The sequence below is a fragment of the Nelumbo nucifera genome, chromosome 4, assembly GCF_055504915.1.
Source record: "Nelumbo nucifera cultivar China Antique chromosome 4, China Antique-T2T, whole genome shotgun sequence".
Taxonomy (NCBI): Eukaryota; Viridiplantae; Streptophyta; class Magnoliopsida; order Proteales; family Nelumbonaceae; genus Nelumbo; species Nelumbo nucifera.
The window spans coordinates 49,552,619-49,567,911 of record NC_142652.1 but is presented as its reverse complement, the minus strand read 5'-3'; the positions used below and the strand labels follow the sequence as shown (position 1 = coordinate 49,567,911).

At 33.3% G+C, this 15,293-nt stretch overlaps 1 protein-coding gene across 6 annotated transcripts in view; it reads right to left on the bottom strand.

The window, feature by feature from the left end:
• Window positions 1-9,699: 9,699 nt before the first annotated feature.
• Window positions 9,700-15,293, bottom strand: part of LOC104589013 (glucosidase 2 subunit beta-like) — a 67,016-nt gene continuing 61,422 nt past the window's right edge. For 3 of the 6 annotated variants that reach the window (XM_088903707.1, XM_010247174.3, XM_019196252.2), the window contains 4 exons: window positions 10,935-11,037; window positions 10,259-10,320; window positions 10,103-10,154; window positions 9,700-10,012 (listed from right to left, as the gene is read on the bottom strand). In XM_088903707.1, coding sequence (XP_088759833.1) covers window positions 9,950-10,012; window positions 10,103-10,154; window positions 10,259-10,320; window positions 10,935-11,037 — 280 coding nt within the window. In that variant the 3' untranslated portion in view covers window positions 9,700-9,949. The remainder of the gene's footprint in view (window positions 10,013-10,102; window positions 10,155-10,258; window positions 10,321-10,934; window positions 11,038-15,293) is intronic. The other 3 variants (XM_088903708.1, XM_088903709.1, XM_010247176.3) reach the window with 1 other exon arrangement.

Here is a 15,293-nt window from a genome sequence, read left to right as displayed (position 1 = left end):
GATAAAGAGTACAAAGAGGGAAACCGATCCTCATGACTCCAATTACCTATCCAAAGATTTTGCCAAAACAAGACCTTATCTCCAATTCACGTATCAAATCTTATTAAAAATTGGGGGATACCATGAATGGCATTAAACCGAGAAGCCAATGTCTTTCCACTTAAGCAAGCGATCCTTATCAAAGTTGTCTAACCCCAGACCCCCTTGCTCCTTACTCTTACAAGCATCTTTCCACTTAAGTAGGTGATCCTTCCTTCCGTCCCTAGGTTCACGTGGGAAATCCCTCATAACATTTTCTATGTTTAACACCTCCCTACAACATCCTAAAGGTTGACATATAAGAAATTGGAAGGTTATCTAGGGTAGGTTTTATCAAAGTGATTTTGCCTTTATGATATATAATTCATCTTCTACACTACTAACCTCTTGAAACACCACTTTACAATTAAACCCCAAAATCTACTGTCCCAAGGGTTATCCCCTATGCATATACCTGGATATTTTAGGGGCCAGTATAGAGTCAGGTAACCAAAGGAATTTACAATGACCAATAACTCATCCCCATTTAGGTTTGTTCCAGCCACTCTACTCTTATTGAAATTAACCTTCAACAACTCCTCCCTATTTAAGGATCACCACTCTCACAAAAAAAATGATTGTATCATCTACAAATTGTAGGTGTGTAACTACCAAGTCATCCCTTCCGACCCTCCACCCTCTAAATAAACCCTTGCAATCCTCTTTCATTAATAACTTGTTAAACAAATCTGCTACCAAGGTACACAAAAAAAGAAAAAGCGGGTTCACCTATCTCCATCCTCTATAACCTACGAAGAAATCCTTAACTATTCCATTTACTAAAATCAAGTAGTGACAAGTCTTGAGAAAACCTTCAATCCAATCAAACCATCTTTCCCTAAAACCATAACACCTCAATATCTCAAGGAGGAAAGGTCAATCCACTAAATCATAGACTTTTTTCAAGATCCATTTTGCACACAAATCATTTCTTCTTTGATAATCTCCCAACAATCTTGATAAAAAGCCATTGTGAAACCATTAGGGCTTGGTGCTTTAGATTTGTCCATAGAAAATACAACCCTTTTAATTTCCTCCAAATCAAATCCCTTTCCAAGTGCCTTGCTACTCCTTCATCCAATTGTGGCCAATCCAACCCCTCTACACTAAACCTTATACCCTCCATCCCTTTATACACTGTATTAAAATGATCCACAAAATACTTCACAATCTTCTCTTGATTTGTTAAGGTTACTCCATTTACCTCCAATATAGCAACAAAATTCTCCCTTATACTATTTGTAATTGCATGGAAGATTTTGGTGTTGCCATCACCCTCCTTGATCCATTTATTCCTTCACCCTCCTTGTATTCCAATCCTTTAACTTGCTTTTAAACCTTTGAATCTTCCTATGAAAAGATAACTCTTTCCACTAGACTCCTCTCACTTCTTCTCCCACTACTCTTTCACCTTCTTCAAAAAATTAGGGTGAGTGAGACACATATTTTCAAATTTTAAGGGGGTAAGGCCACTCGCAAAGTCCTCAATACCAATTCTAATTAGATAATGATCGGAGATGATCCTTAGTAGAGCCCTAACCACCAATACTCTTCCAGATAGTGCTAAAAAGAAATCTATCCAACTTCAAGTGGGTCGGGGAGCTCTATAAATTAGACCAAGTGAATAGGCATTGTTGAAATTGGATCTCTCTTAGCTCACAAGTATCAACAAACTCATTGAATTTTCTCATGCTAGTGGAGATTTATTGGTTCAGGTTACTAGATTCATTAGTGAACTAGATCACATTGAAATCCCCTCTTAGGCATCAAGGACCATCCCAAAGACCCCTAATGTCAAAATGTTCCTCCCAAAGTTCTTTCATTTCTTTGTAACTATTAGGCCTATAGACATTGGTCAACACCCATGTAAATCCATTCCCCACATTCTTAAGCTTCATAAACATAGAAGAAAAGAGGAGAAGATGAAGAGATGGTTCGGTTGTTCTCTGAAGGGAGAAAAAGTCCCTCTCCCTAGTTGATTAGAACAATAAATATAAATTTTTAATTTAAAGTATAATGACCTTTGTTCCCCTCTTTATGTATGGGACAGTATTCAATCTCAAACATAATAGACAAAACAACCTAGAGTAAATACTATGAAATGACTCAAATTCCATGATTGTCGATTTTAAAACTCCCCCTTAAACTAGAGATTATATGTCATATAATCCCAGCTTGTTATATATATGATCCACCTTTCTCCGACTCAACCCTTTTGTAAACAAATTAGCCCAATGACTCCCTGTGTTCACATGTACTGTATTTATCATTCCACTAAGCACTTTTTCTCTTATGAAATGACAGTCGATTTCTATGTGTTTTGTTCTCTTATGGAAGATGGATTAGATGCAATTTGAACAACAACTTGATTGTCACAATACAACTTCATAGGATTGTTGAGTGTATACCCGATCTCATGGATAAGGTTATTTAACAATAGTAACTCACAAGTTGTGTGTTTCATGGCTCTATATTCATCTTCAGCACGAAATCTTGCTTCCATTGTTTGTTTCTTATTCTTTCACATTACCATATTTCCTCCAAGAAAAGTATAATACCCTATAGTAGCCTTCTATCGAACAATGAATCGACCCAACTTACATTTGTATAACCCTCTACTTCAAGACTTCCTCCTAATTTGTATAATAATCCATGACTTAGATCTCCTTTCAAATATTGTACAATCCTTAGAATTGCATTCCAGTTTGCATAAACTGGCTAACTGCATATGCTACAAAGTAAATGTTTGGCTGGGTAATAGTCAAATAATTCAACTTACCTACTAACCTCATGTACCTCCCAAGATCATCAACTTACCTACTAACCACCACTTCCTGTTACTGCATGATTGGTCCATGTAGAAGGATACCCATGTAAATCATAACAAAAATTACTAGTGTATCCTTCCATCACACATTGCGTACACTTCTTATACCCATAACTATGACCTCCCCTTGAGTCTCGACCTCCACTACGTCCACTACCATGGTGCAACATAGGGCCACCACGACCAGCTTGAACTCCATGACCTCCTCCTCTATTTCAACAGCCTCCCCATCTCATCACTACAAAGTTTGATCTATCTAAGACTATGGAACTCTCTAAAGACCCAATATTAATCCTACCAAGTCATGCAAACACCTCCTCAAGTGAAGGAAAAGCATAGACTCCAAGAATTTGAGCCCTAACTGGTTCATACTCAACCTTAAAACTTACTAAAAATGTGGTCACATTTAGTTTCTCTCTTTGCTGTTGCTGAATTTTAACATATGATGTTAAGGGATGATAAATATTCAGCTCATCTCAAAGGTTCTTCATACTAGCATAGTACTCATCAAATGTCTATTTTTCCTTGTCGCAGATTAAAATATTCTTAATAGAGCCTATATACTCATATAGTATCATCCTGTTTAGAATTAAGCTTCTTGGCATGATCCCATATCTCCTCATCTGTATCAAGAAACATAAAATTCACACTAATTTTGGCTTCCATACTATTCCACAGCCACGTCATAATTTGTGCATCTTCTTGTTCCCAATCACTATACCCTTGGGAATTAGTTGACCTCTCAAGGCTTCAATTTAACCTTCTGCCACACCATTTATATAAGAACTAAAAATGTTGTAGTGGAAATGCATTGTTTGATTAAGTCAATCCACTCACTATTGAAGCCTAGGGCCTCTAGAATGCCCAATAGATAAATCCCATTCTAGCGTGCCATAAGCTTTCGATATATCTAACTTAAACACCGAAAAAACCTCCCCCTTCCCTCCTCTTTTTAGCATAATCTTTGAGCTCCTAAGCTATAATTGTAATATCATGAATCTGCCTATTAGGGACACACTTTGGAAGGGGGAATACACTTATGGAGCAAAGGATTTAAGAGATTAGCTAGAATTTTGGATACTATTTTGTAAAGGACATTACAACGACTAATGGGGCATAAATCCTTTATCCTATGGGGGTATGTGGTATTCGGAATAAGGGTTAGAAAGGTGTGGTTGAGCATACCTACAAACTTCTTGTTTTGAAAGAATTCATAGAACATCTGATACAAATCCTAGTCCATCATCCTAGAATTTCCAGAAAACAATAGTCGAGATGCCATTAGGGCCTAGGGCCTTTAAAGCGCCTAAAGAAGAGAATTGAGGTAGGGAAAAATCACTAACCCTTGATGAAGTAAAGAGATCCTCATAAAATTCCACAATAGCCTTAGAAATACTATCTCTTTCATTCAACTAGCCTCCTCCCTCCAGTTTGATCCAATCTATGCTATTTCTCTACCTCCTAAATAGGGTGGCCTTGTGAAAAAAAAAAAAATTGTATTTTCCCTTTGGCCAGCCAGAGCTGTCCAGACTGTTGTTGCCAAAAGATTCTTGTTGAGATAAAAGTTTTGCCCTAGTCCTCACTAAAACATTCGGTTGAGCTAAGATCTCACCCTTATCCTCCAACTGCTCTAACTCGGTAGTTGCCTCGTTTATTTGGTCCACCTTTTTATCAACATGTCCAAAAGAGCAACTTAACAGGCGGTTTTTTTTTTTTGCAAGAATTATATAATCTAACACCTAGGCCTCAGTTGAGATTTCCCTACGATGACCTTCATTTGCTAGCCAATCTCACAGTCTACAGCTAGGTTGCTTTCTCTATGTGTATTTCTCTGTGTAAAAGTGAACGTTGGCATTTAGTTGACCTTCATGAAGACAAACTATCTTCTAACACTCCTCTTTCAAAATATTTGCATCTCCAAGTAGCTTCAACTAAGTCACCTTTGATAACCACTAGACCTGCTCATGGGCTGAACTCGGGCTTGGATTTTTTCAAATTTTAGATGGAACCTGACCCAAAGCCCGAGCCTGACACATTGTAAGTCAAGCCTAAAGCCAGGTCCGTGAACAAGTCTAATAACCACCTATGTAGCTCCAAAATCTTTGGCCACATTGAGAGCTTCCTAACCTACTCTCATTTCAGCTTTAGTGATAGTACACAAACCTAGGGCTGCAAAAAAGTCAAACCAAACTCGATTTGAATTTGAATATAATCCAATAATAGCCGGATTTGGATACCTCCATTGGTCCTAATTAATTGGATCGAATTGAAAAATTATATACCCCTATCTGATCCGTTAGTTATGAAATATTATAATATAATATACTATTTATATTATATCATATCATTTTTTATAATAGTTCTAGTTGAATCAGATATCTGATAAGATGTTCAAATTCAAATTCAAATCATACTCTTAAAAATTTGATGGATTCTTATCAAATTCAGATTGGGTCAGATATACCCTTTACCAAATCCAAATTGATCCATTTGCAACTATTAACAAGCCAATCTCTCTACTAGTAGTTATGGCTTGAATGGGGACACAAACAATCCCTCAACCACCACCAACTACCAAACCTAAGGGCATGTTTGTTTCCTCTTAACTCTTATTTCTTAAGAGGAATCTTTTAATTTTAAGAGAAAAATGGGTGCTCGTTACCTCTTATCTCTTATTTCTTAAAATGCAATCATACAACCTTTTGTTTTCCAATGATACCCCAAAAAGATAAACAAAAACTCTCATTCTCATATATGGGGTCAAAATGGATATTTGATAAATTTTAGAATTCAGAATTCAAAATTCATTCCCTGCTGAGTTCAAAGTAAAGAAAAGTTCATCAATACCAATGTACCTCTTAATGTAATTATTGCACTTTCAGATGTCAAACTTCAAAACAAACAAACAAGGCCTAAGTCATGAGCTTTGGCTATTATTTCAATGAATTTGCATACTTGTCCTCCATGTTCTTGCTCAATTATTGATTCTTCATTGTTATTGAGTTGAGGGTAGAATGAGTCATTTGGTAATAAAACTAGTGCCGACTTGCTATCACAATATGTGAGGTTGTGACACGTGAGCCTTAGGTTTCATGCCCTAGCACTAGAAAGGAATTCTTATTATTCCAAAATCAAGCAATTTAAATCAGGGTTGTTTTATTTTGTGCATCTGAAAGGTTTTTCCCCATGTAGAAGGTACCATGTTTAGTAATTCAAGTGCCGAAAAATTTTACCAGAGAATGATTCCTTCTTTGGTAAATTTGCGTTTGAAAGATGCATATGACCAATTGAGTCAAAACCTATGGGTTGAATAACTCTAAAAATAAACATGATTAACCCAAGGCTGCATTTTTTTTGGTGTAAATGTAGATCGGTGTAAAACTTTACTCCTAGCCTGTATTTGCTGGCATTTGGATGGAGTTTAGTTTTACATCGAAAATCGATGTAAACTCCACTCACGATAGAGTTTTATATCGATAATCGATGTAAATACAACATCGAAAAAATCAATATAAATATTTACATCAATAATCACACTTTTCAAAGTTACAATTGGTCATTCATTTAAATTGATTGGTGTTGAACTCCATTGGTGTACTTTTACATCGATAAGTATTTACACCCGAAAACAAAATCAGCCCAAATGTTAAAATGCATACACATTTAAAGGTTTGTTATAAGCTTCTCTTAAACATACCTTGACTTTTCATTATGCCTCATTATTATTTTTGAATGACAAAACTAAGGCTATAAATAAATCGTTTAGGATTTAGTATGCATTTGCCCTATGACATTCTTAATTAGGTTTCATCATGGGCCAAGTTAGGCCATAGGCCTACTATATAGCTTTATTTATGTAAACATTTTAAATGGAATTTAAATTAATAAAAATTAGTTTTAAAATTAATAAATTTCTCATAGAAAAATTAATTTTATAAGATTATTATTTTTATTAATTTATTTGTAAAACTAATTATTTTTATTAATTTTATTTGAACCTTCAACATTGGGGTAGATACAAACCAAGTTTTTCACAAGCTATTTGAGCTTGGCTTGTAAATAGCTTGGTTCAGCTTGGTCTAAATTGAGCTTCAAGCTAAACATAAATCTAGTATACATGCTTATTTGCTATTCAAACCATCCTAATAAAATTCATCTCTTGAAGCTCGCAAACCTAATCAAGTTTATCTTATATATCACATTTATAATTTTTTATATGTATAACTTTGTTATTTTGATATGAAGCTTGGTTCACTATTAAAGTCAAGCCGAGTTGAGATTAAACATATGAGATTTTGAGTCAAGCCGAATTGAGCTCATGTATCTAGCTTGAATCTTGGTTGAACTCGGACTCGAGCCTCATTTTTTTGCCTGAATCGAACTCAGCTCACCTCAAATCCCCCCCTACTTGAGCATAATTTGGTCATAGATTTGTTATCATTTAACTTAGATGTCTAGGTTCAAGTTCTTTTCTTAGTGTTTTTTTTCCTTTTTGTTTTTGCTATAAGAATTATTGGATATAACATAGAACTAAGAAATTTAATAAAGTAATTGATAAGAAAGAGAATTAGTGGCATGAGTTATTTGGAGGAGAGAGGGCCATGGGGAATGGCCTAATTAACAAGAGATAATAGGAAAATCTTGAAAATGGTTGCCTACTTGAGTTATTTTGATATACATGTAGATAAAACGGAATATAAATAGATGTTCCAATATGAGTTAAGTGCAATGTTAGAAAGCATTAAATGTGAGATTCATAAAAGGCAAGAAAGATAGGACATTTTAAAATGGGTCATTTATTGAAACACACCCCATAATTTCATGGATTTACTAAAGCCTACCTATAGTTTGTGTTTAAATACACCCCCTATAGTTTGCAACTGATTAAACCAAGTAGAAAATGTTTAAAGGCATGAGCCTATGTCCAAATGTACCCCTAATACTTTATATCAAGCTTTTAGAAAGAAAAGTGTATGGTTTTTAGCAAAACGAAGAGAAAACAATGGAACAATTGATGGAATAGTGGTTGCCCATGTTTTAGCAGGGATATGAATGAAATCTCCATTTTTTACTTTCTTTTGATTAAATTTGTTTCAACATATGTGGTGCAAAAAATATCATTTTCCATTTCTGTCTAATAGAAAGTTGATTAAGTAATATAGTTGCAAATTATAGGGGGTGTTTTAATAAAATGTAAACTATTGGATAAGTTTTAGTAAAATTGTGAAACAAGGATGTTTTAGTAAATGATAAGTTTTAGTAAAACTATAGGGGGTGTTCTATAAATGATGACCTTTTAAAATTTAAATTTGGCTGAATGCAAGGTTTTAAATTTCGCAACGTATCAGCCGATACATATTGTTTCGGAAGAGTTCCGATACATGGAACATATATAATTACATGGTTTCATATTTTTTCATCCGTATTGGACCAATACGGATCCGTATCAACTTTGTATCAGCTGATACAACCCAAAACGCGTCGATACGCATTATGTATCAACTGAATTTAGTTTCCCTCTTCTTTTTAAATTATCTCTTCTCTCTCTCATTAATATAAATTTTAATTAAGTCTTAAAGTTTGAGACGTCACAAATGCTAATATAATTTAATCAAATGCTCATTTAAGTTACCTTCGATTACAGCATTTAATATGTCATTAAATGTTATTTAAGTGAAATAACTTGTTAAAAATCACAAGCTAAAGGTAACAAGTTTCAAACCCAAGTCATTTGCTTATAACAATAATTAATTAACCGTTATGCCAATCTTAATTACTTATTAGAATGACTTTCTTGCCTTGGTGGATGTTTCCCAACAAATGCTATCAATTTGATTATTAATATTTATATAATACAAGTTATATTTATTTATTAAAAATTAAGGTATATATTAACTTGTATACATAATAAATATTAATTAATAAATGATTTCAAAAAAATATTAACTAATAAATATTAGTATATATATACACACATTTTAGTTCTATTCGATACTTTATATAAATCATTAAAGAATGGTTTTTATGTTTAAATAAATTAGTTATACTCACATAAAACTCATTTTTATTATTGTTCATATTTTTAAAGATGTTTTTTTAGATTTTCTAGTGTATCCATGCATATCTTGATTTTCCGTCTATATCTATACGTTTCCAAAGTGTATCTCGATACGTCTCTTAAAATTACCTTTCCGATGCACTTTGCATTTTCAATACTTTGAACCTTGGCTGAATGTTTCAAGCGTAGCATAGAGTGGAATGTTTAAAAGTGGGGCCATTCCGGCCTTGCCATGTTTCAGTCAACATGGAAACCGATTCCACATGCCCCCATTTTAGGCCAACATGGAAACCGATACACCTCTACTGGCATATCAGGCATATCAATATTTTGAACCTTACATACAAGGTCATCATTTATAGACAGCCTCATCAGCCAACACATTTTAGGGCCAGGCCTTGGGCAACACTTAGGGCTGCAAAAGTATTGAATAATATATAGGAAGATCCATATTTGATTCGTTCATATTCAAATTTGAATCTTCTTACCAAAAGAAATGAATCAGATTTTGCCCATTGGATTTGTGCCAGATTCCAATCGAATTCGATTCAATATTGCAGTACAGTGAAATAAAGGATTTTACCGTGTTTAACAATTTGATATGCTGAATTTCTTTCGTATGAAAGATATATCTCATTACCTTAAGCCTTACTATTGATGAGGTCTCAATACAGCGGAAAATCACTGACATAAAACTGACCACACCAATTTGTAATGGTGATAAATCTCAGCAAGGTTGGATGCAAATAGACTGGTTAATATTAGAATCAAAAGTTAGCTCAATATTGAGTCATCTTTGGAGAGAATTACAACTCTAATGCTAAACTAGCTAAAAAATCGAAAAAACTTCAGGAGGCTACTACACATTTGGCTTGTAGTCTCCAGATGACTGGCCCCAAAAGACCCTTTGAACATCTCTACATCAAGAAATCTATATAGTGCTCCCATTCAAATGCCTGAGCGCATCCCTGGTAAATACAAGCAGTTTAAAGCTCATCGTGGCTCTGTGGTTGTCCTCTGTTCATTAAATCTAGCTTATCTTGCAGTTCCTGTCACATTCATGGTTTTTCATATTTTCATGAAGAGATTAATTATCAAAAAAAAATAGCAATGATCTCCTAGGTTGAATAGAAAAGTACCTTAAGCTTTTCTTCTAAGCATAGAGCAGGGGTTGACAACACTGCTACATATCTACAGTGGATAAAGAGAAATGAGGCCAAAGCTGAGTCAGTCCAGAGAAAGGAGGTTTTCTTTTTTATTTTTACAAGCAAGAAAGGAGGGTTGGGGATACTTACTCACAACGGCTGGGTTCATCTACATCAGCTAGCTCATTCTTCAATCCACACCTAAGCTTTACCTGTAAAAAGCATTCATGCTGAGAATTGCATAAACTCCAAGGATCAGTTCAAGTGATTACTTATTGGAATCTCCTCGAACTGACATGCCATTTTATCTAGGAAACATGGTTTGAGCCAATGCTTGAATTGTTCATAGCCCAAATACCACACCAGTCTTCAACAAAGCACATCTCTTGGTCAGAGAAAGAAATAGTCTGCATAGTCATTGACAGTGTTTCAAAAGCACTAGGGGCAATTTGCACCCAAGGCACAAGGCAAAAAAAATGCCAAAAAAAAATATTAAACATAATATTAATTAAAATATAAACTTAAATTTTAAAATAAATGTTTCAAAAAACTATTATTTAAAAATAAAAAATATAAATATAACATGTAAAACATATTCAAATGAAAATTTAAAAATAAAATCAAACATATAAAACATATTCAAGAATGTAAAACCCAGGCATTCCGTTTAAATCACTGCATTGACAATATCACATGGTGTACTTGACTGGTGTGGCTTTACACTATGAACAACCCATCAGGATCCAGGATTTTTATGGTCTGGGAAATAAAAAAGGGGTAGCTATGAATGTTCACATCTCAGAAGATCCTCACAGTAGGGATATACAATGGTTTCTGGTACCTTCAAGCTTCTATCAGGCCCATTCCAGCATCTATCACCATGTGAGAATATCATGACTTTGTATGAGTCCTCAAATTTCTCCCAGTGCCTTCAAAAATTGGACAAAGTATTAGTTGGTAACTTCTAAAACTGTAAGAGATCATCCCTCCAATAAATAAACCGTCTTTTAGGCTAGGATAGGGCATAAATTTCATACATATCAAAAGAAGATGAATCACTTCCTAAATTCTAGATTTGTTTTAAATTGTGAAATCATAAGAAAAGCTTATTTCTTTAGAATTGAAAATCAGCCATTTTTCTCAGCCAATATGATATTTGGCAAGCTTATCATGTTAAGACATGTCCTTGCATTCTATTGTTTTCTGCATCAGTGATTTTTCTTTCAATCTATCATGTAAAGCATGGAATTTTGATTGCTAATCCTCGCAAGGATATAAATGGATGCATGACATTGATACAATGTCTAGGAAACTGGACCAGACCGGCCGGTCAGACTGGTTGAACCATGACCCAGGGCCCGGGCCAGTTTAGTCACACCCGAATAACCGTATTTGCTAAAAACCTGGTGAAAACCGGCTGATTGGACGGCATAGTTTTTAAGGCGCCAAGGCAAGGCTAGGCGACAGGGGCGCGCCTTGTCGCCTAGTAGCCTGGGGGATGGATTTTTTTTAAGTAAAACCATATATCATAATGTAGTTCCCTAGGTTCCATAACCATTTTTCCTTAACAATTATCCATAATTTTCATAAGAGAAGTATAAATTTCATGTTTTAAGTTTAGAAAATCAACATTTTATGAGAAGAAAAGGAACAAAGGAAAGAAAATTCAAAAAATATAGGGACTGAACCCCTACTTTTGTTATAGGAAAAGAAGAAAATGAGAGGTGGAAGAAGAAGATCTGTATGAAGAAAATGTGTTGATTAGACAAAATTTTAAGTTCTTCCCTTGCTTATTGGTTTAGGTTCTGAAATCTTTGAGGATTCAATCAAGGATCAAAACATCAAATATGATACGCCCTATATCGGGTGTATATCTTTGGCGCCCCAATACACATGTTTACAAGTGTTTTCAGAAACCCATTTTTTAGAATAATATATATATTCAAAAATGAAATTGAAAACCAAAGAAATAAAAAATAGGGGGAGTATTGCTATAAGTACTGATACAACTCTGCCGATACATGGAGGTGTATTGATACTTTGAACTATGGGTTCAATACTGCACTTAGCAATATTGTGTTGATTAAACCCTAACAAATAAGAAAATAATAAAAAGAAATTAGTACATAAACACATATAATGAGTATTCTAGTTTAATAATGCCTATTTTATAATTACTAGTAATTAAGCACATGCATTGCATGTGAGAAAATTTTCATCATATTAATTACTTGAATTTTAGATATATCATAGTTAAGATAGAAATTGAAAATTAACAAAAGTAACAATATGATTAAAAATAAACTTAAACATTTGTTATTCAATTATGACATCATGGATTTCTTGGAAAAGTTGGATCATTGACCCACCATCTAGATAAGAAAATAGCATTGCTTTTGGATTAGTTTTAAATTAGGGAAAATTATAGTCAAAGCCGGCTGTACATTTAAAATTAGGCTACAAGTTGGTCCATAAACCAATTTAGCTCTGATAATTGGCTCTACATTTTGAATTATAAAAACCCTTGCCATGTCATCAGAGCCTTATGTGGCTATTGCCAACATGGGACTCTTAATCCATGTTGGACACAACAAAAAGCTTATACTAAAATTGCCCTTTAATGTTAGATGATTGGAAAATTAAAAAAAAGGTTTTTAGTCTCTCTCTCTCTCTCTCTCTCTCTCTCTCAATCTCCCTCACACCATCTCACTCACAGTCAACTTTATCTGCTCAACGACTATGTGATTTGAAAATAAATAAAAATGGTTTTTGGTTTTTGTATTTACGTTATCTATATCAATTTCTCTCATTCTATCTCTTTATTATAGTTCTCCCTCAATCTCTCTCATTCTCTTCCTTGGTTGATCTCTCCTTTTCCCTTAATTTCAATCATTCTCCTTAGTTTCTCCCGCTCCCTCTCTCATTTGTGTTATTTTCTTACACTTATATGGTATTAATCAGATCATATAAAAGAACATGAGACCAACTTGGTATGGTTCAAAAATTATTAGACCAATTTGATAAAAAATCACAAGAAACTCTTGGCTATGAAATTTACACCAACTGGAGAATGATAGAGATTGAGAGAGAAGGAGATATTGACTGAGAGGGAGAGTGAGGGAGAACAATAGAGAGAGAGGGAGAGAGAGAGAGGTTTTGATTTTCCTACAGACCTAAGCTGAGAGAGTGGAAGAGACAGAGGGAGCGGGAGATCGAGAGATGACTGTGAGAGTGAGAGAGAAAGGGAGGGAGATCGAGAGACAAAGGGAGTGGGAGAGAAAATAAAAACCTATTTTCGGTATAGGTTTTTTGCTGTGTCCAACAGGGACTAAAAGTCCCATGTTGGCTATGGTATCATTTGACTCAAACCACTAACCCACCATCTAAAAATAAAAATTGTTTGATTTCTAGGTTGACATTAAATTTTGTATTACATTTCCATCATTGATAAAATCATTTCTTATGTATAAAACTTATTTTTGTTTAATATAATGAATGCACAATATTAGAGATGTACCCAATATTTTATTTTTTATAAATATATAACATTAGATATGTCCCCAAAATTTTCTCTATCTTTTTTTTTTTTTATTTTTGTGATTCTTTGTATTTTTTATTATTAAAAATTTTATTATTTGACTATGACATCATTTAATTTCTAGGTAGATTTTGAATTTGGCATTCCATTTTTATCATTAATAAAAATACTTCTTACATTTCATAGTTATTTATTTAAATTTTTTATTATTTAATTATGGCATTATTTATTAATCCATTTGACCCCAAATGGTTGAATTGCTTGCCCACCACCGGAAGGGAAGAAAATGGTTTTGTTTTCAAATTAATTTTCAAAATATTTATTTTTATACTATTAAAATTAATATTGTGAATTTAACTACAAGAATTTAATGATGAGAAAAATATATCTTAAATATAGGATTTAAAGAGAGACGGACAATAGGAAAATATTTTTATTTCCAATTGTTTTTAAATTTTACATTCCATTTCCATTATTAATAAAAACATTTCTTATTTATCATACTTATTATTGTTTAATATGTATGTTAAAAATTCCCCCATTTTTTAATTTCTATTTTTTTATTTTATTTATTTTTTAATTTTATTATTTAGTCGTGGCAACATGGATTAACCCATTCGACCCAAAATGATTTAATTTCTTACCACCACCTAGATGAAAACACTATTTTTTCTAGGTAGATTTTAAAATTATAAGCTTTTATGTTATTGAAAATTTGGAATTACTAATTTATTAAGTATGGATTTAATTAATAGAACTTAATGATGAGAAGAAACAAAAATTACTTAAATATATGATTCAATGAACATGAATGCAAGTTAATAACTTAAATGTTAGATTTAATGAGAGAGAATTGAATAAATTGAATATCTTTAAATTACCTATTTTCAACTCATTTAATATCAAGAACCAATTACCCTATTTGCCCTCATTTTTTATCAATAAATTTAAATATAGAGGGGTAAATTTTGTCTTTAGAAAATTCCAGAAATATTCTTAAGGCCATTCGTGCTTTTTAAAGTAGTATAGATAATGTAAAAAAATATAAAATATAAAAGTATTTTATAACATAGTGCGCAAAACTACTTGGTGGCTAGGCAAGGCGAGCCTCCAAGGGCACCTTGTCTCCTAGAAGTCACCTTGACAACTATGCTAGACGGTTTAACCAGAAAACCAGTAAACCAGTCCTAGTTTCATGAAACCGTCAGAGCCATTAAATAATTGAAATTTTAAAACATGTTCGGCAAGACTTGAACTCATGACCTCTTATTTTCATATATTTTTTAATTACCAGTCTACCTCTTGTGTTATTTAATGACACTTTATTTTATATATTACTTTATTACATACATATTTTAAAGAAAATGTAAATTAAGAGACTTGAACCCTGGTCATTTGATTTAAAAATTAAGGAATTTGCCATCCATCCACCATATTTAATTATATTAAAAGTTGTAAAATATATTATATAATATTTATATGACCATAGCATATATACATAATTACATATATGCCACGTCATCACGGTTTGACCCCGGTTGAACCTCTAACCCATGAACGTCTCCCTTCTCCAGTTCTATGCCCAGTCTGGTTCACCAGACATTGCATTGATATCTATGTACCATAACATGGTAGGTCTGTAGTTAT